Source organism: Orbilia oligospora, assembly GCF_000225545.1.
Source record: "Orbilia oligospora ATCC 24927 unplaced genomic scaffold scaffold00043, whole genome shotgun sequence".
Lineage (NCBI taxonomy): Eukaryota > Fungi > Ascomycota > Orbiliomycetes > Orbiliales > Orbiliaceae > Orbilia > Orbilia oligospora.
Window position 1 is genome coordinate 2,046,354 of NW_011645600.1, and position 24,856 is coordinate 2,071,209.

The following is a 24,856-nucleotide window of genomic DNA, read 5'->3' on the forward strand; positions in this document are numbered from 1 at the left end:
CCCGGAGATATTAATCAACACCATCGTTAGTTATATTAGATATAATATCAACTGTAGCTCGTTTATTTTTCATTTCTCCTGTAATGTTTTTTTTTGGTTGAAGTACAACTTAATGTTCTTAGGTTATTTAGATGGAAATTGTATAGTAGAGAGTAATTCTATCATTTATGCTATAGGTCTGTATGAAAGTATACGTAGTAGCCACGCATTTGTGAACAAGCAGCATCGAGGCCATCGAAGCCCATCATCTATAATTTTCCACTAACCAAAAAGAAAAGAAAGAGCACGATGCAAAGGAACCACGAAAGCAAACGCCCGAAAAAAATCCCATGAAGTAACATATAAAAGACAAATCAAGCTAGTATCCTCCCAATAAAGTACCTATGAAAGCATGCCCAAAAGCGCCGCCTTCTCCTCAGCCGACAACTTCTCAATCGATGCCGCAATCCCCTTCAACGCCCCGGCCTTAGTAGCTCCATTCCCTCCCAACATCCCCGCAACCTCCTTCGCAACCCCATCAAGCTTCAATTCCTCCATCTTAGCAGCAACATCCTTAGTGTGCTCTTCATACCACGTAGCAACAGCCCTATCGTTACCTTCAAAACTTTCACCTCCGTACCAGTTCTTCAGTAACTCTAGTGCCGTCGCTCTCGTCATATTCTTCGATACAGGAACCAGCTTCTTCAGGATATACTCCTCATTCAATCGTCTTCTCAATCGCCAGTACAAGAATCTTCGAGCATTATACCATTGCAGTTCCTTCCTGATCACTCCCTTCGCCTTCATTCTTCCGGCGCGATCGTGGAGATCTGCGAAGTGCAGGGAGATTTGTCCGTAGACTGGCATGAGGAGGTTCTCTCTCTCTGTCATCTTAACCTTGATATCCGACTGCTCGCTTGCTGACAACGATTTGTTCTGAAGTTGTTGCCTGAGTTCTGCATAGGTTGGATCGAGTCTAGCCATAGTCTCGAGCTGCTTGTCTCTCCTATATTTAATCCCAACGATACCCTCGGGTTCCAAGACACCACCTCTAGCTTCCTCATCCGCATACATCTCCATCATATCGGCGTTGATTGTAGGATCGATAACAACCCACGAACCACCACGTAGTTCTCCAAATGGTGGGATGTAAACAAAGATCGGTTGTTGGTACTTAACCAGCGCATCGACAATGTATGCACCGTACTTGAGAACTTCGAAGTACATATCACGCTGACCACCAGAGAAACCACGCCAGTTGGCAAGGATGATGAGGGGTAACTGTTCACCCTTGTTGAAGTCGTTGATAGCTTGTGCGGTTTTGAAGGCCGAATTGGGGTACCAGACTTGTCCGGCTTCCATGTTGATTTGTTCGGTAGAATCTGGGTTGGCGGGATCGGCTGGGATGACATTTTCGACGGATCGTGTTTCGACAGCGATGACACCGACGGGGATACCGCCCAGTCTAGCTCTGCCGATGACAACAGTCTTGGCCCATCCGCTGAGTGTTTCCTGGAAGGATTCCTTATCAAATAGACCGTGTGCGAAGCCGATGTCGTCTTCTTTGCCACCAATCAACCATCTAACATCGTATGGCTCCCTTTGAGGAGGCATGTAAAGGATATCACGATCCCAAGGATCGCTAGATGGTAGGATTGGAACAGGTGAGTTCCTCTTATCAGGGACGTAAGACAACCACGACACAATCTTCGTAATCCCATCGAAGTCGTTAGATGCGGTGAGATGGGAAACACCATTCTTGTACATGATCTGGGTTCCACCAAGTTGAAGATTGGATGTGTAGACTTCACGACCCAAGAGTTTGTTGATAGCCGGGGCACCGGTCAAGATCTATTACATCGTTAGTAACTATTGATCAAAATTTTGTGTAATCAGAATAGGGTAAAACTTACGATTGGCTGCCCTTCAATTTGCACAGCACGCTGGCCGAGTCTGACAAGGTAAGCACCGATACCAACGGATCGACAAGTGACCAATGTAATCGTAAAGATATCATCATAGGCCCTCGATGTAGCACCAGCAATGATACCGGAACCTCTCAAACATTCCACACCCAACCCATCCTCTCTTCCAATAATCGTAGTAATCTTATACCTCTCCTCGCCTTCCTCGACAACTCTCTCGGTAATGACCTCCTTCCTTCCACTCTCTTCAAATTTAGCATGGACCTCAGGAGTCAAGTAAAGATACCTGAATCCAGCGTCTGGCTTTCCAGGGTCATTCCACGCAACCGAGAACAACGGAATAAGCTCTTCGGCCATACCGATACGGGCACCGGAGTTTGCAGACAAGTAGATTCTGGGAATACCAAGCTTCCTTGCCAACTCAGTGCAAGCATTGAAAAACCGATCCTCCTGCGGCCCGAAGGATCCTATCTTGAACGTGATATCGTTGGCGATGATCACAAACCTTCGGCCTTTAGGATACTCAGGGGTCTTCGCGGTAACGAGCCATCCAACCATACCGTGGGTATTAGTACCAGGCTCTCGATTGACTTCAACCAAGCTATAGTTGTCATCGAGCACCAATTCATTATAGTCAATGCAGGTACCAGGCTGCGGCATCGCCTTCCTAAGCTCTGGGTGCTTCTTGACGGCCTTATCCCAGCTATTTTGGATAGCTTGACGGAAGAGTTCTGGGAAGTCGTAAACGTATTGGGTTCCCATAAGGTGTGCCCGATAACGCTTTGGCTGAAGCGCCTCCTTAGTAGCATAGGGCGTACTAACGGGACGAAGGTGCATAGAACCTGGCTTGCTGTTGCTTTCCAACGGAATGCTGTGGAAGACCCATTGCTTTTTCTCGTTCTTCTTCTCAAAGTAAACTTCATATTGAATGACATATCCGGAGACGTTGTTGATGATGACTCTGAGAGGGGTGGCAATGCCTGTTGATGGGTCAGAGCAGACGATACGGATTTCAGCGGTGGTGACACGAAGTCTCCATGAACGACGACCGAAACGGTCGATGAAGCCACCGAGGGCTGAGAAGACTTCTTCGGGCTCAAGAGGGAAGACGGGTGAGAAGTTGATGAAAATGTGGTTAAGATCGGTACCATTGTTGCCAATGATTTCTAATGCGTCGAGGATGTCACTAACGAGACGGTCGGTTTCGGAGATCAAATACTCTGGTGTAGGAATGTCGTCTCTGAGTCTGCCCGGTCTGACGACAGCACGGGTAAAGTACCTCTGATCGGATGGTACATTCTTTCCCACAGCCTTGTAGACATGGATATTCCTGTTCTCTGTGAACACCGGAGTGATATTGAAATTCGACAACCGAGACAACTCAAGCTGGAAAGCCAAAGCCGGCTCGATATGACGGATCCTCTCGTCTTCAACGTAAGTTGGCGCACGGAACGTAAAGTAACCCGGATAGGTGCCATCCCTGTGGCCACAGATGAAGGTAACACGACGAATATGGCGCGCGAGCAGCTCGTCAGTGCTTTCCTGCATTAGGGCGGAAATCCTCTCCGCGATCTCCGTATCCGTCAAGTTCTCGACATCTCGAACAGCCACATTACATACGCCGCTAAGATCTTCGTCATCCTCTACTTTGAGAGGTTGTGGTCTTCTCCGGGAGAGGTCGGGCATGAGGCCGCTGGCGCCTCCGAACTTCTGGACCTTCTTGGGTAGCAATTCGAGCGCCCTGGAGAGATATTCTTCTGCCTCGTCAAGATATCCGATGGGTACGACGACGCCCTTCCTAATAGGCTCGGACTCCGCATTTTTGACAAGGAAGCTCATATCACTTATGGATCCTATTCTCTTAAATGGGTTCGCTTTGTCAGCAGTGGGTGTTCCGGGTGTAGAGGGTTGCATGGGGAATCCAGCGTCTGAGAAGCCCATCTTGCTGAGACAGAAATCCCAGGTAATCATGAATGGTGGTTCGGTGTCGGTGTAATGGTAGTCGACAGACATGAGTTGGTAGGCACGGTAAGCACGTCTGATATAGACTTCGAGGGCCGCGAGAGAGACCCATGGATCAGAGTGGCCGAAGAAGTGAGGAAGGACATCGAAGACGGTGTATTTGGAATCGATGACTTCTTTGAGCAATTCAACGCTTGGAGTTCTGTGATCCCAGCCGCCCTCACCATAACGAGATTCGACAACAGAAGATCGCAGAATATGTTCCATCTGACCTTGACGTTCCTCAATGGATGGCAAAGCGCATTGGATGAGCAATTCTCTGGCCTTAAGTTGCACCTTTGAAGTTGAACGGTTATCCAAGTCTGTCAGCTTCTTGAGGGAAGTACGGAAATACTTGCCAACAGCACCGACATTCGGTCTGTTGGGCCTGTATTCGTCAAGAATGGCAATGATCAAGTTATTCTTGGCTCCAATCTTGCTGTGGGAGAGAACAGCCTGGACAACAGTGTCGATGTTATCCTTGTTCTCGTCTCGAAGTCTCAAAACGACATCCTCTTCTCGAGTATTCTGGCCAGAAAAGATCTTCTCGGTTACCCAGTATTGATCAAGGAGAGCCGTAATGACGTTAAACTCGTGAGCTTTAAGTCCATCTTGGTATCGCTTGATGATATCAAGCAAAGGAGAAAGGGAGACTCTCAACCCGGAAGCGTCACCGGTCTGCGAATGGTCGTCGATAAACTTATCAAATGTTTTTAGAAGAGTCTTTGCAGGGAATTCAGCCTTCCTCCCCCTAGCCCTATCAACAACCGTAGTAAACAAAGTTCCAAGTTTTGCCGGCATTCTAGAGTGCAATGCCGCAAACTGTGCGCTCCATTCACCGTATGGGAGTTCCGGGTTCCTCAGCACTTCAATCAGCTCTTTTAGTGTCGGCGCCATGATGACTTGATTATCGAACCCCTCAAGTATGTTCCTAAGAATACTGATGAGGAGTTCAAATCTTTGCGCAGGCTTGGTACCAACGATCTGTGGGTCTCCGAAGTTCGGAAGCTGGCCTTCGAACGCAAGGGCATGCTTCACACGGGATGGATCGTCCAAGGCGAGGATACCAAGGATATCACCGGCCTCGAGAACCGCTCCGGGTTGCTTGATCAATTGAACCATACCGTCTTCTTGAGCAATCAAAGGCATAATCATCTTCATGACCTCGACTTCAGCGAAGGCTTGACCCTTCTTGACATGATCTCCGCTGTCAACGAGGAACTTGACTAGCTTTCCTGGAGAGGGAGTTCTAAGCTGTGTTGGATCGCTCTCTTGCTCCAAAAGACATGTCATGTTATCAACACTCAAACGAGTGGCGCCGACATCCTCTTTCCAGTAAACGTTGTGACTGCGACCACTAAGCAGCACAAGTAAACCGCCGTCAGCAAGGGCGCGGATACCAACTGCGCACTTAGAACCGTTGATGAACAAATGGTAAGAGTTTCCGCTAGACCTCGTGGCAGTGAATTTGTAGCGAACACCCTCGTAGATAAATTCAACTGGGAAAACGGTTTTAAGTGCTCCCTTCGATGGCACCTGACCCCTCTCAAGCGATGTTCTATAATCGCTGATACAGGTCTCGCTAGCAATGTGGGCCTTTGTGACGGCACCGCAGACGACAGCTAACATGGGATCTGGTCTCTCAGCTGTCATCTTGTTGCTGATGAGCTCGTCTAGCCAGCCTGTGGTAAAGGTGTTTTCCTCGAAGGACTCGAGTTGAAGAAGTTTGATGAGGTATTGAACGGTATTTCTGAAGTCACCACGGATGCTCAGTTCCTTCAAGGCGATAACCATGTGCTTCCTAGAGGCGGATCTGTTCTCTCCATATGCGAAGATGTGACCGAATTGAGAATCGGAGAAAGAGTGGATACCACCCTGAGAACTAACGGAGAAGTAACCCCAGACATTCGAGGAAGATCTGAAGTTCAAATCGTGCATTGTACCAGAAGATGGCTTGAATCCTTCACCGGGATCCTCGGAGGTAATTCTGCAAGCGGTGGTATGTCCCTTGGGAGTTGGACGACGCTGTGAAAGCAAGGACTCTTCCGATGAGAAGTCGAAATCAATTTCGGTAGTAGAGGCGGTATCGACGCCATAGAGTAATCGAATATCACGAATCCTGTGAAGTGGTAAACCCATAGCAATCTGAAGCTGGGCAGCTGGGAGGTTAACACCAGTAACCATCTCAGTAGTCGGATGCTCGACCTGTAAACGAGGGTTCAACTCCAAGAAGTAGAACTTGTCTTCGGCATGCGAGTATAGGTACTCGACGGTACCGGCAGACACGTAACCGACCAACTTGCCCAATCTAACAGCCGCCTTCTCCATCTCCGTGAAAGTTTCTTGTCTGGCGATAGTAACCGGAGCTTCTTCGATGATCTTTTGATGTCGTCTCTGGACGGAACAATCACGTCCAAATAACGAGATGTTGTTACCATACTGATCCGCTAGGAGCTGGACTTCCAAATGTCTGGCCTGACCAGCTAGCTTCATAACAAAGATTGGAGATCCGGGGACTTCATTCGCCACCTGTGTGAAAAGCGCCTGGAATCCATCTTCTCCCTCGACCTTTCGAATACCCTTACCACCACCACCTTCACTAGCCTTGATCATAACTGGGAAACCGATTATTCGCGCCTTCTCGAGCGCCTCTTCGGCAGTTGTAACGCATCCCTTAGTATAAATTTCAGGTGCAACGGTAACAAGTCCGGCATCATCAACCACGACATCATCGACGCCAGTACCACTCCAGGGGATACAAGGAACATTGGCATGTTGAGCTACGATTGTGGATGAAATTTTGTCACCCAAGGAGCGCATAGCAGATCCTGGGGGTCCGATAAATACGATTTTGTGTTTCGATGCCGCCAGCGACTCCGGAAGCTTTGGATTTTCACTTGCGTGACCCCTGTATTGTAGATCATAAGTTAGAATTGGCGGGTTATACTTATTGATATCAAGCTTAAGATCAGCTCTTACCATCCAGCCCATACGGCATGCACGCCCATACGTTCCGCAACATCGACAATCAATTCGACGTTGGCATAATTGTTGTTATTTGTTCCTCCCGGTACCTATTTTGACCCATTGTAAGCATATACCGTCGATCGACAAAACTACCTCCCAACAAAAAAAAACGGGAAGAGCTCCCATACTTCAACGTATTTATCAGCCATTCTAATGTAATCAGCATTGGCCTTCAAATCTTCCGGCGTCGCCATAACGGTAAACTGGATTGCCCGCTCATCGCCAAATGTCTCGTACGCCCATTTCCGTACACTTCTGATTTCCTTGACGGCGGCGATACCGTTATTTGCAATGAGTACCTACAACATAGTTGAATTCCATTAGCTTTCCTACCGCGATAACCGGGAAACTAGCGATTTAGACAGTAGAATTGACAAAACTTACGTTCGTGATAACGGTATGTCCGTCATGACCAGCTACAAAGTCCTTTACAGGGCCCGAAGGTGCCAAATCTAGTCTATTCCCGCCGATAAAGTGGGATGAGAGCTTATGCTTGGCGGCATACGAGGAGCCGTACTGAGTATCGAACTTCTCTCCCGTGGCATCAGAGTGCGGAAGAGGTGATGAGGATTCTGCTGACATGGTTTTATGGGTGTGTATGTGTGGGTTTTTTGGTGGTGGGTCGGTTGAGGACGGGAAGCCTTTTAGACTTCGGTTTTAACTTGGTGAGACGCGAGTTTTGAGAATGTGGGATATAACGACTCAAAACTGGACAAAAGACAGAAGCTTAAAAAGATTGCCCAGGGAGGTTTTTATGAGAGTATTAAAAAGATACTACAGGTGAGAAGTATGAAAATCGGAATGGAATCTAGGTTCCCTTGTTTTTCTGTTTCTGTTGTTTTTCCTAGCTAAGCAATCGAAGAACGGTCGTGAAAGGAGTAGCTGGAGATTAGGTTGGATAGAAGGAGCTAAGACCGTTTTCCGGGGGCGTCTACAGGACGAACCTAGGAACTAGAGGACCAGAGAGATAACGGAAGAGAGAGAGAGAGAGAGAGAGAAGAAGGAGAAGGAGAGAGAGAGAGGTAATTGATGAAATAGTAGCTTCAGCAGCTAACTTGGGCCTGAGCGACGGCTCCAAATGGACTATGGGAGAGGGTTATATGATATAAAGTGAGAGCGGTTGAGGTGTCGCTGTTTGTGGAGGGGGAGGGTAAGGTCTATTATATCGATTGCCAGCACCCACTTACAGCCAGACATACATACATACATACATCTAGACTGGACTGGACTGGCTGGGCAAAAACATCCGTCCAATTGGTACGCAATTGATAATGCACGGGGTCACCTAGTTACGTACAGTACTTTCGCTACATCATAGTTCGGTGCACTCAGTTAGGTTGAAATCGGAGTTCACCAACCGAGGGGGGTGGGGTTGGATAATCTTTCGCTCAACCGGGGAAAGCTAGCTAGCTCGATATGATCGATTGCAATCAATATTGTCCCAGCGGATATTGGACAGGCCGCTGTGGAGAAACTCGGGGAGGATATCGGGACGATGAATGTATTACGAGGTGTACAAGGACATGTATATCATTCATCCATCCATCCATCCATCCATCTACTATGTACAAAGAAGCCATTGTGTATAACATTGTATATGCGCGGATAAGCGTGGGATGTGAGGCCGGCAAAAAGCTAAAACTATGGGATCGAAGCCGGTCAACAAAACCAGCCCCAAGGTACGTACCGACAACCATTTAAACAAGTATAAGTATACATGGTCGGATCGCAGACAGGGCAGGGCTTACAGCTAAGCTACTCGTGCTAGTGGCTGCAGGGATCTAAATCTCCATCTATCGCACCCTGCCCGAGGGGATTAACTATTGATACCGTTTGTCCCTCAGTCCCTCTCCCCGAGCTATATTCCTTCGTGGGGAGCGGCAACCCGGTTAGATCGATTTCCCATGCATTCCCGCCCCAAAACAAAAATTTAGAAATTTCTGTTGAACCCCCAACATGCTCTAGCAATGCAATATCAAATCAAAAAAATTGGAACATCGAAAACCTAACAAGCCGAACCAAGAAGATCCATTTCGGTTGGGATCTCGAAACAAGATCATATTTTAAAGAAAAAGAAAGAAGTTTCGAGATATTTAATATTAAAAAGGGGGGGATTGACTCCTTTCGTCCGTTTCTCGTAACCTGAATCTTGAATCGTGAAATTCAATACGACAAGCTTATAATTAATCGATCTGATTGCGATAAGCTCAAGAATCGAGAGACTTGGCTGAGAATATAATTCACACTCGCTGTACTATAAATCCCGCCACTTACCACCAGTTCCAATATACAGTATAGCATACGTATGCACGTCAGCAATGTAGCAAGCCTTCGATAATCCTCTCACAAAGACGTCAGGGAAAATATGAGATGTGTAACAGTAACAGAGCTCAACATGGAGTTTCCGGTCAGGTGATCACTTGCTCTCTTTGGACAGCGTGGTGTTAAGCGACAGAGCGACGATGACGTTGTCGTGGATGCCACCCGGAAGGTCCTGCATAGTAGTAATTCACAATTCATAAACCACAAACCACAACCAACCATTACACACCCATTGCACACCCATTGCACACTTATAACTCAATTGATCAAACACCACCCTATATTCCAGGTGCGCCTTTTTGTTCTCGCTATCAGATAACAAGCATCTACGGCAGCCATGGCGCAGGTAGGCCCTCCCTTCCCTTCCTATATCTATCCCCACTTCTACTCGTCAACATCCCTAAATCAGTATAAACCGGGTACACGGAACTAACATCGGAATCTAGAAAGCAGCAAAAGCCACGGCCCGAAGAAATGAATCCTCTTTAAACAACCTCCACCTCATCTCTCTCGCCTTCAACCTCTTCTTCATCCTCTACCGTTTCGTCTATCACTATTCATCCATCACAAAAGCCTCAATATACTGTTACATCATCTTTAACGCCCCAGCCCTCGGTATCCAGCTTTACCTCGAAAGTATAGGCCGTCCGAAAGATGCTCGTAAAGCCGGTGACGACCTTGGCTCCAGTGGGATGATGGAGATGATGTGGGATGTGATTTATGTCACTTGGGCTTGTTTGACACTTGTCGCTGTGTTTGGAGAATCGCTTTGGTGGCTGTGGGCTGTTATCCCGGTGTACGGGGCTTACGCAGCATATACGGCAGCGACGGGTATGAGAGATACGCTTGGTGGATTGGGAGGAGCTGCGAATGATATAGCTGCACCTGGAGCGGGTGGTAGTAAGAGACAGGCGAAGATGGAGAAACGAACTTCTGAGGGCAAGAACGTTCGGTATAGATAGATACCTACGTTTCTCTTGTACTTCTTCTCCAATTTCTTAATATTTAGCCTTTTATGTGTGTTTTTTTATTTATTGGAGACAAAAAAAATGCTTCGATTGGACGAGAGATAATAGTATAACATTTATTGCACTCTATTGTATAGGTACAATAATTATCACATGTGTCATGATTAGTCGACTTTCTAGTTAATGTTGTAATGCGAAGGCGAAAACAATATTATGGTTTCAAAGCGACAGCAATTCAATTATTTTGACATGGTATTTTTGGCCTTATAGGTATCGGTGTGCATTTAAATACCGCACGATACCCCATCTTCTTCTTCACGTTCCCTAACAGATCTGGATCCTGCGGGTATGTGCGATATGCGATGTGCGGGTGTGGGGTGGGCATGTATGTAAATACTCTACGTGTGGATGTGTGGTGGTTGAAAAGCCTTCTTGCAGAAAAACGGCTAAAAAAGGATCCACGCAGCAGTTGATCGCAGGAACGGAAACAGGAACAAACCGTTGTTTATGGTCGCGCGGTTCGCGTGCTTTTCCCACAGTAACTTAGGAGCTAGCCCGGTTCAGATGGCGCATGTCTCAGCTCGTGTTGTTGTTTAATACCAAAACAGGAAGGTTTGCTCTGTTTCAAGATCATGTGATCACTTTGCAGCGTAAAACGACCAAAAACCACCATATAATTTTTGGGGGGTTAAAAAGTGCTGGTTTCCAGCACACCTTATGGGAGTTCAGGCCGGCTGGCGTTTGGTGAGGAATTTGAGAGCTGTTTGACTGGCATGACAAGAACTAACTGACCTTTTGGTAATTAACAAAGAATAAAACAAAAATTGTATTGATTTGGCGCTGTCCGCTCGCTTGCTATTTAATCCAGCCAGTCCCCCCGCCCTTTTTGCTCTTACTCTTCCTCTCTTCTCTTTCCTCCCCTTTTATACTTCTTCTTTTACTAAACAACCAATACGCGTCTACGAATCTTCAACCTCAACACCACCACTCTAAAAATAAACCTAACTTTTTTTTTTTAAACCTTCAAATCTATCAACATGACTGGACGTATGTATTACTCTTACCATCCTTAATATACATTCATCTTCCTCAATACACGAGACTAACTGGTATCTCTTTCATACAGGCGGAAAAGGTGGAAAGGGTCTTGGAAAGGGTGGTGCCAAGCGTCATCGAAAGATTCTTCGTGACAACATCCAGGGTATCACCAAGCCAGCCATTCGTCGTCTCGCCCGTCGTGGTGGTGTCAAGCGTATCTCCGCTATGATCTACGAGGAAACCCGTGGTGTCCTCAAGACCTTCCTCGAGGGTGTCATCCGTGACGCCGTCACCTACACGTAAGTTATTCCGTCCAACTTCATCCCATCTCATCCTTGTCAAAAAAAAAAAAAAAAAAAAAAAAAAGGGTCGCGAACACGTTCTAACATTCTTATCAAACAGTGAGCACGCCAAGAGAAAGACCGTTACCTCCCTCGATGTCGTCTATGCCCTCAAGCGTCAAGGACGTACCCTCTACGGTTTCGGTGGTTAAGCATCTCCAACCATATACTGCTTGGACCTGCTCTCCTTCGCAATTGTTCTTACTTTCCTCCGGGTTTCCTTTATTATTCTCTATTAGAAAGCACAAGGACCTGTTAATCTTTGCAAGTCTTTTGCTCAACCGGGATGTAATGTCATGACCAAATAACAATTGACGAAATCTTACACTATACCCCTCATCCCTTCATCCATTATTACTACTACAAAGACTCGGTCGGGACTTGTTTTGCAATTGCGCGGGAGGTGTTGCACTTTTTTTCCATCTTCGTCTTGTGTATTGCTACAGCTTTTTTCCTTTTGCCTCTTATTGTTATTATAGGGCTGGTGGGCGTTCTTCACATCAAGGGACTTTGGTTATGATCACACGAATAAAGCACTGCTTGCCAGATAATCACTCCGAAGGCTATATATATTCTTCTCGTAAATCACGTAGATGTCTATTTGTAAATATTCTATAATAACCCTTCCAGGTACACGCTTGCTAGTCTAACCAATGTATTCCGTGCAAAAACACCCAATCTCTTACCTCGTAAATGCAGTACCAAAGTATTACATACTACGTTGTACTCCCGTATTAAATCGTAACAACTCATCCTGCGACCGTCTTGATCCTCTCCAATGCTCCATCGACCCCATTCGTATCCACCAAGACGTGTATATGCTCAACAGTCCTCACGCTCTGCAAAGCCGCCCAGTTCTTGAACCACAGTACCTTTTCCTCGGGTAGTCCCAACTGGGTTATAAATATTTTGTTTACGTATTCTACGATTATACGGCGTGATTCTTCGGTTACGTCGCCAGAGACCGGGTCGACGGGGATTTCGGCTTTGGTCCAGATGACGATGTGGATTATACCTGGGGAAACGCCGTAGGGCCAGTCGTTTAGGAGGATTTTTGTGTCTTCTGTGGGGTTTCCAATTGTTCTTTTGTTAGCATATAATATATCATTACTTGTATTAGTATAGAGGAACGGGTGGATGAGAAGAATGGATGAAAGAACTACTTACCTTCATCTTCAAAGGGTACAGAACTCCTGGCCTCCAACTTTCCTTCCCACAACAACCTTTGGGATAAGATGTATTTTAAAACACTACCATATTCCTCTCTTGTCTTTGCACCCCATTCGAGGTAGCGTCTTAGGTCACCGGGACGGCGTTTTAGATCCTCGAGCCGGTTTTCGGATATGATCGATTGAAGGTCGGACCAGGTGTGTAGGTTGAAGAGGTGTTCGGGTGTGTTGAGGATCTCTTGGTCTTTGAGGGTTGGGATGTAGACGTCGGATTTGGGCGGCGGTGAGGGGACGGTGGAGATTGGAGTTTTGGTGGCCATTTATTTTATATATATTTCGAAGTAGATATCTTATACTACTAGCGATTGGGTATATGAGGAATGTTCGGACTGGATAGAGATAGCTAGGAGAGGTGAGCAATACTTGTGGATATGATGGTGTTCTTGTGGGTACCGTATTAGCCTCGAATCCAGGTTACTTTGAATTACATAATGCATGTTCTTTGATATTGTTCTACATGGCGTATGGAGCTTACGAGGCGACTCGGAGCTTATCGGTGAAGTTTTTTTATATCACTCGATTCAGAGACTGTGCTAGCTGCTATCGTGGTATAAATATATTCCGATACAGCTACTACTCATATGAAGTACCAAGACACTTGTGAGTACCTGTATACTAGATGATGATGAGAATGGAACTATCCGGTTCCTGTTTGGATTGGATTGTCGGCAGCCGAGGAGCCTGCATCTTTGTTCGGGTGCCTGAATAACAAATAACAAATAAAATATCAGACTCAGACAGCTAATAAGCTTCCGGCCCAACAAACCTGCCGCATATTCGCTTCTTCTTCTTTTTTTTTTTTTTTTTGTCTTTGGCCGAACGGTACATACAACAACAACAAGGGTCCTCCTCGGTCATAGCTTTCTTCGTACCACCAGTGAGCTAGACCCGAACCACCCTCGTGGCATCTTCCTAATAAATCCTTTCCTTTCCTCTTCCTCTTCTTCTCTCTTCTTTTCCTCCCTACCCATTGAACCCTTTTCCGGTCTCATTCTTCTTCTTCTTCCCCTTTTACCACACCATCAGATTAGAAGGTACTTCTGCTTCAAGGAATCACTTCTCACAATGGGTAAGGCAGAAGAGCAGATTGCATTGATCTCAACGCCGCTCCATGGCTTATACATCCCCATGGGGCTTCTGGTAGTTGGAACTGCGATTGTGAAGTTCGAGTGGATCGGATATTCCGTTGCTTTGGCTCTTACCTTAGCTGTGTTTAAGGTCTACCGTGGATGTGAGTTTTATCCTTTTCTCTTGTTCATTATATACCTTATAGCTTCCATGTTTTATTTTATGGCGGAGATGGCTTACTAACAACTGTATCGGATAGTCCCACGAAAGGTCCTCAAGGCGGATGTCTTCCAGGAATTCCAATTGAAGGAGAAGACGGAATTGAACCACAATACTGCTATGTACGAAGCTACCTTCCTCTCCATTTTCTTTATATGAAATCCTTTACTTACGAAATACCTACAATACTACAGCTACCGCTTCGCCCTCCCCGGCGAAAACGACATCCTCGGCCTCCCCATCGGTCAGCACGTCTCAATCGCCGCCACAATCGACGGCAAAGAAATCGCCCGTTCCTACACCCCCATCTCCTCCGATCTCAACAAAGGCTACTTCGAACTCCTGATAAAATCCTACCCAACCGGTAACATCTCCAAATACATCGCCAACCTCAAGATCGGACAAACCATCAAAGTCAAGGGTCCCAAGGGACATTTCAAATATTCCTCGGGTCTCGTAAAACACTTCGGAATGATCGCTGGTGGCACCGGTATCACACCCATGTTGCAGATTATCAAGGCTATCTTGAGGAATGGAGATGATAGGACAGTCTGTGATTTGATCTTTGCGAATGTTAATGAAGAGGATATCTTGTTACGTGAGGATTTGGATGAGCTTGCGGAGAGTGAGAAGGAACGGTTGAGGGTGCATTATGTGCTCAATAACGCTCCTGAAGGATGGAATGGCGCTGTGGGCTTTGTTACTGCCGATATGATTAAGGTAAGATTCTTTTTTAAAAAAACTACTGGTATACATTTCAATACTAGATACTAATAATTGGTAATTACTATAGGCATGGTGCCCAGCTCCAGCTCCAGATGTCAAGATCCTGATCTGTGGACCTCCACCTATGGTCTCAGCAATGAAGAACCATTGTAAGGCATTGGGATACGAACCAGCTAAGCCAGTCAGCAAGTTGGATCACCAGGTGTTCTGCTTCTAAAAAAAAAAAAGAAGTATATGACTAGATGGGGGACCCTGTAGATACCCTCCTAGATGGACTTAATGAAAGATATCTGGACACACCTTTTTTCCCCCTCCAGTATATAAAATCTACCGGGATTATATGCGGGATTATACGGAGTTTGCCTGTTTGGGAGAGGGCTAAAAAGTTTTGGTGATGATATATAGAGATTTTAATGATACTCTAATTCTACAAGTATATTTTTGTGCGGATGGTTTCGGGATAAGGGGCCACTTGTTTTTGTGGAGCTAATGATATGATCAGAGTAGGCGGATGTTTGATATCAGATTCCTCACGTCTTTCTTGAAAATATATTGAAAGTTACCAAGATACCTAGCTTTCCCACATCTGGAGATTGGCGAGAATATATTACGTGCATAGCACCTGCTTTCCTTTATATTCCGTGTGCAACTGTCATGTCATGCTCTATATATTAGAAAGAGAGAATAAAATGCTCAAAAGCCTGCACTGCATTACCAATACCACTCTCTTTCTATATACATCGATAATATATAAGTAATTACATTGATACCGTTCTCGAACGTACCTTACTAAGAAAACTTACATATAAAAACAGCAAGATTTCAGTTCTGCTGTTTAATCCCCCACTGCACCTTTCAGTTTCCTATCCACAATCATATATTAATACAGATACTAACGGAAGTATAGCCTACCAACTCGCATAGAAAGTGTAGAGGGCTTTTTGAAGAGATATGTATAGCTATAGTGGAGCTACCATGTGTATTTGAACTAATATATACTAATATAATCCCTCCTCGGTCACTTCGATTGTAGTATGATTGCAATTGATGCCTGTTTAACTTAACTATCCTACTATTTAACGAAGGTGGGGGACCCGACGCGCGCGGTTACTATACTATGGACTTGCACTGACAGAGTAATTTGTGAAGCTATCGTTATATAAGGTAATAGCTTATCTCTCAATTGAGAGGTTATAACATTTAACGGGCCTAGGTGGACTGGAAATGAGGGAAACGGATACGTATATATATACCGTGTTAGTAAAAATTTGTCTTCAATATTGTTCCAATCTGTATTGAACGCCGTAATACCGTATTATAACGAAAAAACTGTGTTAATATGGTATTAATAAACCCCTCCTTCTGACACAGTATACAAGAGGGTCTGCAGTCATAACCCTACAAGGAACGAGACCAGGGCGATCTAGGAATTGAATAACATCCACAATTAACAAACAAAAAAATTTGACCTAGAAGTTCTGTAATTATAAATAGGGAGGGGGGTTTCCGATAGATACTGGCTATTGGAGGATAAAATTTACTAATAAAATCGGATTCGAACGGTATTGAAAAATACCACGTTCCTAGCATAGTAGGTATATACCCCATTGTTTTTCTTATATTTATATTTAAATATTTTTACGGGAATCCCGGGTGATCAACTGAAAGTGAGCGGGATAAATCATGACTTCATGGCCTCAATTGAAAAAAGATTCCAAAAAAATACCACATTCGGGGAGTGTTGTATACACAGACATACTATATCTGGATATATTTCTTGTAGATCAAAATATCGATGAGTCGTACGCGTCCTAGAATACCGGTATATAAGCCACGGAAGGATGACCAATGCATGCATGCCGACCTGTCTCCGAGAAACATTTCATAATTCAATCATACAAATAAACCTATCATAAATAACAATATCAAAAGCTTTGCTTTATTGGCATACCATTCAATAAAACATACAGCTCTTCCCTAATACTCGATCTATCGACTGCAATGTTCAAGTCCTTCCCACTATTCCCAACCACCCCGCCACCATGGCCTCCTCCATAGCTCCTCCGGACGAAAACTCCCCGGGTACTCCCCGACAGATCCCCAATAACAAGATCCTACCGCACGTTGCAAAACTCTTCCAAGACCTAAAGGAAAGCGATCCCACCATCAAAATCTCCAACATATCCGGATTGTACCAAGAATACGAACAAGGCCCCGAATTACTCATCGGCGAAGACTTTTCGGATAAAATACGTGCTATAGTAGATACGCTTATCAAGAAATATAATGAAGAAATTAGAGCTGGACCTGATGCGATGAGTTATGAATTGGATACGAAATATAATCGGTCTTTGTTGTTAGAGGCTATTCTTATGGAAGCGACGAAGAAAGGGGAGAGGATATTTGTTTTTAGTATCTTTCTTGCTGCGGCGGTTCCTACGGTGTTTAGAGAGGAAGGGTTGCGTGATTTGGGAGATGTTGTGACGGCGGTTGAGGGGTATATGCGTCGGGTGGGGGAGAGTTTGGAGGTTGTTTGGGAGAGTTTGAATGGGTTGGCGGATTCTTTGGTTATGCAGATGATTGTTCCGGGTGAGTATTTCTTTACTAAGGGTGTACACTGTGGTTTGAATGGCTGATTTGATTTTTTTTTTTTTATTACTGGGGAGTGTAGTTTATAGAACGGCTGGTACTTATACGCCTAATAATCTTTCGGCGTTTCAAGATGGGGACGGGAGCCACTTGCCCGGAATGACAAATGTAGAAGTATCGGAATATGCGGAGTTTGTTTTGGCGGTAGGTTGTTTCTTGAATTCTATGCAAGCTTACTAGGAGGTTCTTGCAGTGAAGGTTGAAAGGTTGAGGCCCATATGCTAACTGTCATAATATTGGTGGAATTGATTACAGGTGCTCACTAGGGATAATTATACGTGTGCGTTCACAGGCATATTTGATACTGAAGCGGAAACAGGTACAACTTCTTCGGCTTATAGAGCTGGACATATTATCCCATGGGGCCTGGGTTGGGATTACTCCCGCTATAGAGTATGCATTCGAATATACAGCGAAGTTCTAGACGGGTTGAAGCTAGGATGTATCACTAATATCGATAAACACAGGAAACGAGGAACCGACTCACTTGGAATCTCCTGGACATGTTCGACGCAAATGACACCAGTCGTATTTCTGATTATCTATATCCGAAACTTGACGAAATCAGCAACGGCTTGACGTTGAGCAGGGAGGTACACCGCCGTTTTACAGGTTTGCAGATGTGGCTCGATTTCGACGAGGAGAATGAGACAGAGTATATCTTCACGCCTGCAGGAGAGACCAGGGGAATCTTCGGGCCTGGGTCAATGCCCTTCGAAAAGAGAGTGGTTGTTAAAAAGGGTCAAGGTTTTCCGGACCGACGATTGATCGATCTTCACGCAAGACTCTCGAGGGTTGCATGGGTTTCCGGGGCTATTAATGTAGCCAAAGAGTTTACTGGAAATGCGGCGACGACATATGTTGATCATGGACCCGATCATAAGAGTGTCCATCCGAAGGCTTTGGAACTAAAGTTGTTATCGATCAATGAGCCCGAGAACAAGGGCTTGTAGTATTCCTTTATCATTGATTAAGACGCCTTGGATTCGAGTCCTTATGCATGTTAGTTTTAACGTTTTTTTGATTGTGTTGGGTTTGTTGTATGTAGAAGCGGTCACATTCCTGCAAGTGCAAGATCGATAAGGAACTGGAACTGGAACTGGAACTGGAACAAACCAAATGAAACTGGAGACATTCCCGGATTAGTTCAAGCTTCTGTTCCCTGCAAGCCCAACAGAAATCTGGATGTCTTGGTTGGTCGGCGGCATGTGTTCGGGAGGAGCAGCCGACCCTGAGATCAGGCAGGTCTTGTGGTTTGATGGACCCAACCATTTCATCATACATTGTGTACTTACACACAGTACTTCCATGAAGTAACTATTACTCGGAATCAATCAAATCAGATGGTGATCTTGTGAATCGAATTGTGGCCGATTTGCCGCGGGTTCGGCCTTCCGAATACATACTTAAATCTAGTAGCTAATGACAGTTTGAATTCACGAAGGGAACTAAAATAAATACAGCGCCAGCATGTTAAGAGTACTTGGTAATTATTATATCAACCGTACTAATTTTGTTCTTTATGCGCGAGACCTCGGTAACTAATGCACCCCACCTGCACCTGTCGCACTGGGCAGGCAGGTTGGCAGGCAGGCAGGCAGCTGGCTGGTTGGCTGGTTGGCTATGGCCGGGATGGTTCCTGACAGCAGCCTCTTTTCCATCGGCTCAGATGATACTTATTCTTATATCATTCGTTCATTCCCTCCATCTTGAGATCTTCGGATTCCCTTCTAGACAGATATCGATGTTCCTATGACCCAATCTAGCCTTCTCGTACTAGTCGACACTGCACTGCAAACCCCGCGATTTCATCCACACCCACCAAAGGAAAAACGAAGATAGGAACAAAGTGAAAAAAAGCTAAATAACAAAAAAAACACTAAAAACCACCCGACCCTCGTCTTTCCACCCCACAAACACCGAAAGCTAAAGGCCCACACCTTGTTCCTTCCGCTACCTATCTACTCTACTCCCCTCGACCACCGGTTAACGTTTTATACCAAAACCCCGCATATAAACCCTCATTAAGTTCCAAAAGGAAAAAAAGAAAGGTCCAAAAACCTAGTTTTTTTTTCTAAGGATGTTCTACTACTTCACAATTTTCATGGCCGTCTACGCCCTCCTCACGCTGACCTTGGCCCTCCTGGGTACGGTCTCCAAACTGGCGGCCTTTGCGTCGAAACTTCTCATCGCATATATGATTATGTGCTTCTGTGCGCTATATGGTGTTGCAGCTGCCATTGTGCTTACACCATTTGGAAAGAATGTGGCGATTACGCAGTGGACCGTTGGGAGGGTGTTCAGGTGGACTTTGGGACCGGCTTTGGGGGTTGAGTTTGAGGTTGAGAATGAGGAAGGCATGTGGAAGGATAGACCGGTTGTCTTTGTGGGGAATCATCAGTCGTATGTTGGGTGTCCTCTTTTTTTTTCCCCTCTTCCCATCTCCTGGTGAAGGTCTATAATTTAGAAGTGGTTTTGAGGGCTAATTGGGGTGCTATTTGTCTAGTGAATTGGATTTATTGATTCTTGGAAGGGTATGGCAATTTCAAGTCCACTTGTCTACGGAAAAGGTTACGATGCTAATGTGAGGACGGTTACAACAGATATTTCCTCAGTATTGCAGTGTCAGTGCGAAGAGCAGTTTGAAGCATACCCCATTCCTTGGCTGGTTCAGTATGTCTTTCTTTCTAACCAACCTATCCGAGCTACCTACTCGATCGATATCTAACGTATTGCCACCCCGAATATTATAGTGCAAGCTAGCGGTGCCATCTTCATCGACCGTGCGAACCGTACCTCCGCTCTCTCCGCCTTCGACAACGCCATCAAGCAGATGAAATCGAACGGTCAATCGGCATGGATCTTCCCGGAAGGTACGAGATCGTATACCACCGAAACGATAATGCTGCCGTTCAAGAAAGGCGCATTCCATCTGGCGGTTCAAGCACAGGTTCCTATTGTTCCTGTCGTTATTCAGAATTATAGCCATGTGTTGAATTTGAAGGATAAGACTTTTAGACCGGGGACGATTAGGGTGAAGATTTTGGAGAAGGTGGAGACTGAAGGGTTGGAAGGGACGAAAGAGGAGGTTGATAAGTTGGTTGAGAAGGTTAGGGATAGTATGGTGAAGGAGTTGGAGGGGATGGGGTTGGGGGATAAGAAGAAGAGTCAGTAGATTGTTTCTTTCTTTTTATTCTTTGGCATGCGCATAGGGTAGAAGAAGCGTTTTTTGTAACGTTTTTAAAGGAGAGAGAGAATCTTGAATTGTCGAGATTTGGTAGGTTGGTACCTAGGTACTTAGGTAGGGGGGATGATGGGAGTTTGTTTAGACGGTGATTTTCGTATATAGATGCGTCTTCTGTTTTACTCTTTTTTTTTCATACCCTCTACGTACCTTTTCTTCTCTCACTTTCATCTTCTTCCTCCCCTTCTTCTTCTTCTTGTACTTGTTCATTGTTATTGTGGTAGTCACTTCACTAGAACAATTTTATATCATGCATTCTCTTTTATAGGTGGAGCAGGCGAACTCTGTGTTGGTTGTGGATTTCGGCGATTCGTTGACTAGGTACCTTTCGCTTCCTTCTTCTTCTTCTTCTTGTTTTCTATTCTCTATTTCTTTACTCTTGAAAAGAACAGACTGCATAGAAACCATCTCGCTCCGAATGCCTCTAATAAGATGGCTATTGAACGTAGAGCCTCTGTGGAATACACCTGAGGAGGTAAGTTAAACCCTTCCCCCCTCCTCTTCATCAACCCATCAATTTGGGAGAAAAACTAACGGGAATACCATTTTTTTAAGTTCAACGAAGCACTAAACCACCTCCCACTCCCAACCCACGAGAACATCCTCAAATACCACCAACCTAACGATCGAAAACTAGCTTTAGGCTCCCAACTCCTCCAACATTTGATCGTATGCCGATACCGTCACATTCCATTCCGTGATGTCCGGATTGTCAAACACTTTGGGGGTATAACTGGTGGTAGACCGGTATTTATCGGTAATGACGATGATGGGGTTGAAGGACTTGAATATAATGTTTCACATCATGGGAGTGTAGTTGGGATTATATCACGACTATTACCGCCTAAAGATTGTGGGGATGGTGAGGATGGTGGGGATGAAGGTGGTGGAGTTGGGGTTGACGTATTGGAGTATGAGAAACGGCCGCATTATGTAGAGGGGACTTTGGAAGGGGTGAGGGAGTGGGCTGGGGGGTTTGAAGAGGCGCAGGTGTTTACTGGGAGGGAGATGGGGGTTATTTACGCTGCTGCTGCTGGTTTAAGCGGGGAAGATGAGGAGGGAAAGAAGGTGGAAGGGGTGGTTAAAGCGGTACATTTGAATTGGGTGGTTAAGGAAGCTTATGTTAAGGCTGTTGGGACGGGGTTGGTTACTGATTTGACGGCTGTGGAGTTTGGATTGGTGGGGGTTGCGGGGAGGGTTGAAGCCGGGGAGAGGGTTGATGATGTTGAGGTTTGGATCGGGACGGGGGAGAAGAGGAGGGCGGGGGAATGGTATTTTGAGGTTGAGAGGGTGGTTAAGGAGGGGTTGGAAGGGGGGTATTGTTTGGCTGTTGTGACGAGGGCGGAGGGGTTGGAGGACGGGGATAAGAGGGGGGAGTGGGAGTGGTTGGAGTATGGAGGGGATATATTGCCGTTTATATAGGCTGAGTCTTGATGCTAGATTATATCTACGAGAGCTACTCAAGAGGTACTTCGAGAGGAGAGTTGAGATGTGAAGCCAAGTCATGTGATCTCGAGCTTGTTACTAGTAACGCAGGGTGCGTGTTGGATCTGGTGATGCGCTATGACGACATAAAGTCCAACCCTGTGCAAGAGCGGGTTGTATGGTTGTAGTCAAGGCGACAGTGGATCTTCTGGTTATGACATAAGTACTCTGTTTCCAGGCCAGTGGTGTTATCTAGCTATCCAACCCTGTAAAGCTGGCTTTAGGTCCCATCTGTCGAATTTATCTCCTACCTGCTTGGAATCTTCTCCTCTTCCTTCTCACCACTACGTTTCACAAAAGTCGACCATTCGATATCAATACTCTGGTGTAGAGTTGATATTGATATACTTAATACCGATATCATCCTTTCGCTTTCTTTAAGATACTACTCAAATAACTTTCACACCCTCTATCTTCAGTACAAAAAAAAAGAAAATAAGAGATCTCAAAAAAATGCGTCTACAAACGACCTTGCTGCTTCTTGCAGCCCCCCTTGTAACTGCGAAATCTGCATCAGAAGAGCTTGACGAACGATATGAGCAGATGAAAGCTTTGGTTAGCGAACTGGTCTCCGGCAAACCTCCAAGTTTTACTGAATCTGTATACTCTCGTTTAAACTCGTTGTATACCCAACCTACCATTGTTGCTAGAGCTACAGATGCTGCCGCCGATGCATATGGTTCATTCACGAGAGCTGCGGCGGATGTCATGATGACTCCTCCACCTGCTATAGAGAGCTACTTGCAGATTGCCAGCTCACAGGTTTGTATCCCCAGTGTTTTAGAAATGATGTCAGAGAATAGGTCTTTGGCTAATGGCTGATAATTTACAGATCGCTGCTGCTGTCTCCGAGGCTTCTGTTGCAGTCTATGGATCAGAGACCGGTACTGTCGAATCTGTTACCTCCAAGATTGCTGAAAGGTATTCTGAAGCTGCTGAGAAGGTTTCAGCTGCCGTTCACGGTCGTGAGCTGTCACCAGCCGAAAAGGTGCAGTCACAAGTTCAAGATGCTCTTTCCACGGCTAAAACACAGATCAGCGTTGCAATCTACGGCACACCGAAAGGGACTTTCCAAAAGGTTACTGAAACTATCGGAGGAACTGTTAGTCAGGCAACTGACTATGTTGGAAACCGTGCTGCTGAGGCTGGTGATGCCGTCAAAGAAGGTGCATCTGCTGCTGGTGAAGCTGTCAAGGAGGGGTTTTCTTCGGCCAGCAGCTATGTTGATGACTCGGCGTCATCGGCATCGTCTGTTGCATCCTCTTTGAATTCCAGAATCAGTGATCAGGTCTCCGCCGCCTTTTATGGAAGGGAAAAGACATATGCCCAATCCGCTCAGGCAAGACTTGACTCTGCATTGGAATCCGCAAGAACACAGTTGAGCGAGATGTTCTATGGTACCGAGCTAAGCTTTGGAGAGAAGGTTTCGATTACATTGGCAGAGGCATATGCTCAAGCGACGGATGTAGTTGGCGAGAATGCAGCTGCAGTTACTTCTGTCGCTGGATCGATTGTCAACGAGGCTAGTAAGAGTATCGAGAGTGCTGCCAGTGTGATCAGTGAGAGTGCTTCTAGTGTCATTAGCGGAACCTCGACACCATTGGCTAGTTCTGTTTCAAGCGCTGCGTCGAGTGCTACGGAGAAAGTAAAGAGCGCGGCACAACGAGTTCGGGATGAACTTTAGGGACGATATCTTGAGCTCTGATCATGATGTTCCTTTGTTTTTTGTTGTCTAAAAAGCGCCTTTTGTTTTTTTCCTTTTCTTCCTTAAGAGGAGGCGTATGGTCTTTTTTTTTTAAGAAAAAAAAAAAAAAGATAATTGCATTGTAACCTTTCTGTCTGCTTTTCTCTGTTCTTTTGTGGTTTCTTTGTGTGTATTGCTTTACAATGTGGTATGGGGTTTTCTGCATGTTATATCAATATCTCCGGTGCCGTAATCGGTTGTCCCACGTTGCACTTGATGTAGGGTTTTTTTGTTATCAGCGTATCAGCACCTGACGTAAGTACATAATTCGAACCCTTTGACCTGGTCGTTCCGTGCAAGGCTTTCTTTTTTGCCCTGCCTATTTTTGATCTTCATACGGAATGAACCTCGACCTCACATTTTTTCGAGTTTAATTAGACAGCGGGCAGGGACCCGTTCAACTGTTTCAAGGAGAGCGGGCGGAGGGGTAGTAATTTTAACATTTGAGTGCCGCATGTATACAGATGTAGAGGGCGAGGAATGCTGGCTAGCAAGGTGGACGATGCGGAGTGGCTGCCCGGCCTGCATCAAGCTCATTAACCAGAATTTCTTTCAATCAATGTGTGGGGACAGCAAGCACCCACGCAGTTTCCTACATCATTCATGATGCACGGTCCTTATGAGGTGCATATGTAAGTATGGATGTACCTACCTAACCTACTTTAAGAGTAAGTCCTGTAAGTATCTGTAGATGGTATGTACACACATACATACATACATGTATGTATGCATGCCGGCCGTATGTCAACAGAGTGTCTACTTGGGCTGTTAGTGTGTCTATAGACGGTATCCAAGGGCGTGCGGGTGTTGCCTGATGCGTTGTTTACTGTTTTCGCTTATCGCCATAACAAGCAATGGGCTGCACGGCACTAATAGTTACTGGGTTAGTCA

The 24,856-nt window shown here is 45.5% G+C and overlaps 9 protein-coding genes across 9 annotated transcripts; 7 read left to right on the forward strand and 2 right to left on the reverse strand.

The window, feature by feature from the left end:
* Positions 1–381: 381 nt before the first annotated feature.
* Positions 382–7,514, reverse strand: AOL_s00043g613 (uncharacterized protein; the record flags this gene model as incomplete). Its single annotated transcript, XM_011121099.1, has 5 exons — positions 382–1,830; positions 1,893–6,813; positions 6,885–6,979; positions 7,061–7,231; positions 7,317–7,514. The coding sequence occupies 5 exons, from the start codon at positions 7,512–7,514 to the stop codon at positions 382–384; spliced, it is 6,834 nt and encodes a 2,277-aa protein (XP_011119401.1).
* A 2,077-nt stretch (positions 7,515–9,591) lies between these two features.
* Positions 9,592–10,216, forward strand: AOL_s00043g614 (uncharacterized protein; the record flags this gene model as incomplete). Its single annotated transcript, XM_011121100.1, has 2 exons — positions 9,592–9,600; positions 9,701–10,216. The coding sequence occupies 2 exons, from the start codon at positions 9,592–9,594 to the stop codon at positions 10,214–10,216; spliced, it is 525 nt and encodes a 174-aa protein (XP_011119402.1).
* A 1,043-nt stretch (positions 10,217–11,259) lies between these two features.
* On the forward strand, positions 11,260–11,753 carry AOL_s00043g615 (uncharacterized protein; the record flags this gene model as incomplete). The annotated part of the gene is made up of 3 exons (XM_011121101.1): positions 11,260–11,269; positions 11,349–11,559; positions 11,663–11,753. The coding sequence occupies 3 exons, from the start codon at positions 11,260–11,262 to the stop codon at positions 11,751–11,753; spliced, it is 312 nt and encodes a 103-aa protein (XP_011119403.1).
* Positions 11,754–12,350: 597 nt separating this feature from the next.
* On the reverse strand, positions 12,351–13,090 carry AOL_s00043g616 (uncharacterized protein; the record flags this gene model as incomplete). The annotated part of the gene is made up of 2 exons (XM_011121102.1): positions 12,351–12,664; positions 12,769–13,090. 2 exons carry the CDS (start codon positions 13,088–13,090, stop codon positions 12,351–12,353), a joined length of 636 nt encoding a protein of 211 aa, XP_011119404.1.
* An 805-nt stretch (positions 13,091–13,895) lies between these two features.
* Positions 13,896–15,060, forward strand: AOL_s00043g617 (uncharacterized protein; the record flags this gene model as incomplete). Its single annotated transcript, XM_011121103.1, has 4 exons — positions 13,896–14,061; positions 14,158–14,239; positions 14,312–14,837; positions 14,911–15,060. 4 exons carry the CDS (start codon positions 13,896–13,898, stop codon positions 15,058–15,060), a joined length of 924 nt encoding a protein of 307 aa, XP_011119405.1.
* A 1,825-nt stretch (positions 15,061–16,885) lies between these two features.
* Positions 16,886–18,445, forward strand: AOL_s00043g618 (uncharacterized protein; the record flags this gene model as incomplete). The annotated part of the gene is made up of 4 exons (XM_011121104.1): positions 16,886–17,432; positions 17,515–17,636; positions 17,748–17,885; positions 17,960–18,445. The coding sequence occupies 4 exons, from the start codon at positions 16,886–16,888 to the stop codon at positions 18,443–18,445; spliced, it is 1,293 nt and encodes a 430-aa protein (XP_011119406.1).
* Positions 18,446–19,596: 1,151 nt separating this feature from the next.
* AOL_s00043g619 (uncharacterized protein) lies at positions 19,597–20,667 on the forward strand (the record flags this gene model as incomplete). Its single annotated transcript, XM_011121105.1, has 4 exons — positions 19,597–19,895; positions 19,999–20,026; positions 20,096–20,165; positions 20,246–20,667. 4 exons carry the CDS (start codon positions 19,597–19,599, stop codon positions 20,665–20,667), a joined length of 819 nt encoding a protein of 272 aa, XP_011119407.1.
* A 487-nt stretch (positions 20,668–21,154) lies between these two features.
* Positions 21,155–22,158, forward strand: AOL_s00043g620 (uncharacterized protein; the record flags this gene model as incomplete). Its single annotated transcript, XM_011121106.1, has 2 exons — positions 21,155–21,211; positions 21,292–22,158. The coding sequence occupies 2 exons, from the start codon at positions 21,155–21,157 to the stop codon at positions 22,156–22,158; spliced, it is 924 nt and encodes a 307-aa protein (XP_011119408.1).
* Positions 22,159–22,674: 516 nt separating this feature from the next.
* AOL_s00043g621 (uncharacterized protein) lies at positions 22,675–23,905 on the forward strand (the record flags this gene model as incomplete). Its single annotated transcript, XM_011121107.1, has 2 exons — positions 22,675–22,983; positions 23,054–23,905. The coding sequence occupies 2 exons, from the start codon at positions 22,675–22,677 to the stop codon at positions 23,903–23,905; spliced, it is 1,161 nt and encodes a 386-aa protein (XP_011119409.1).
* Between the last annotated feature and the right edge of the window lie 951 nt (positions 23,906–24,856).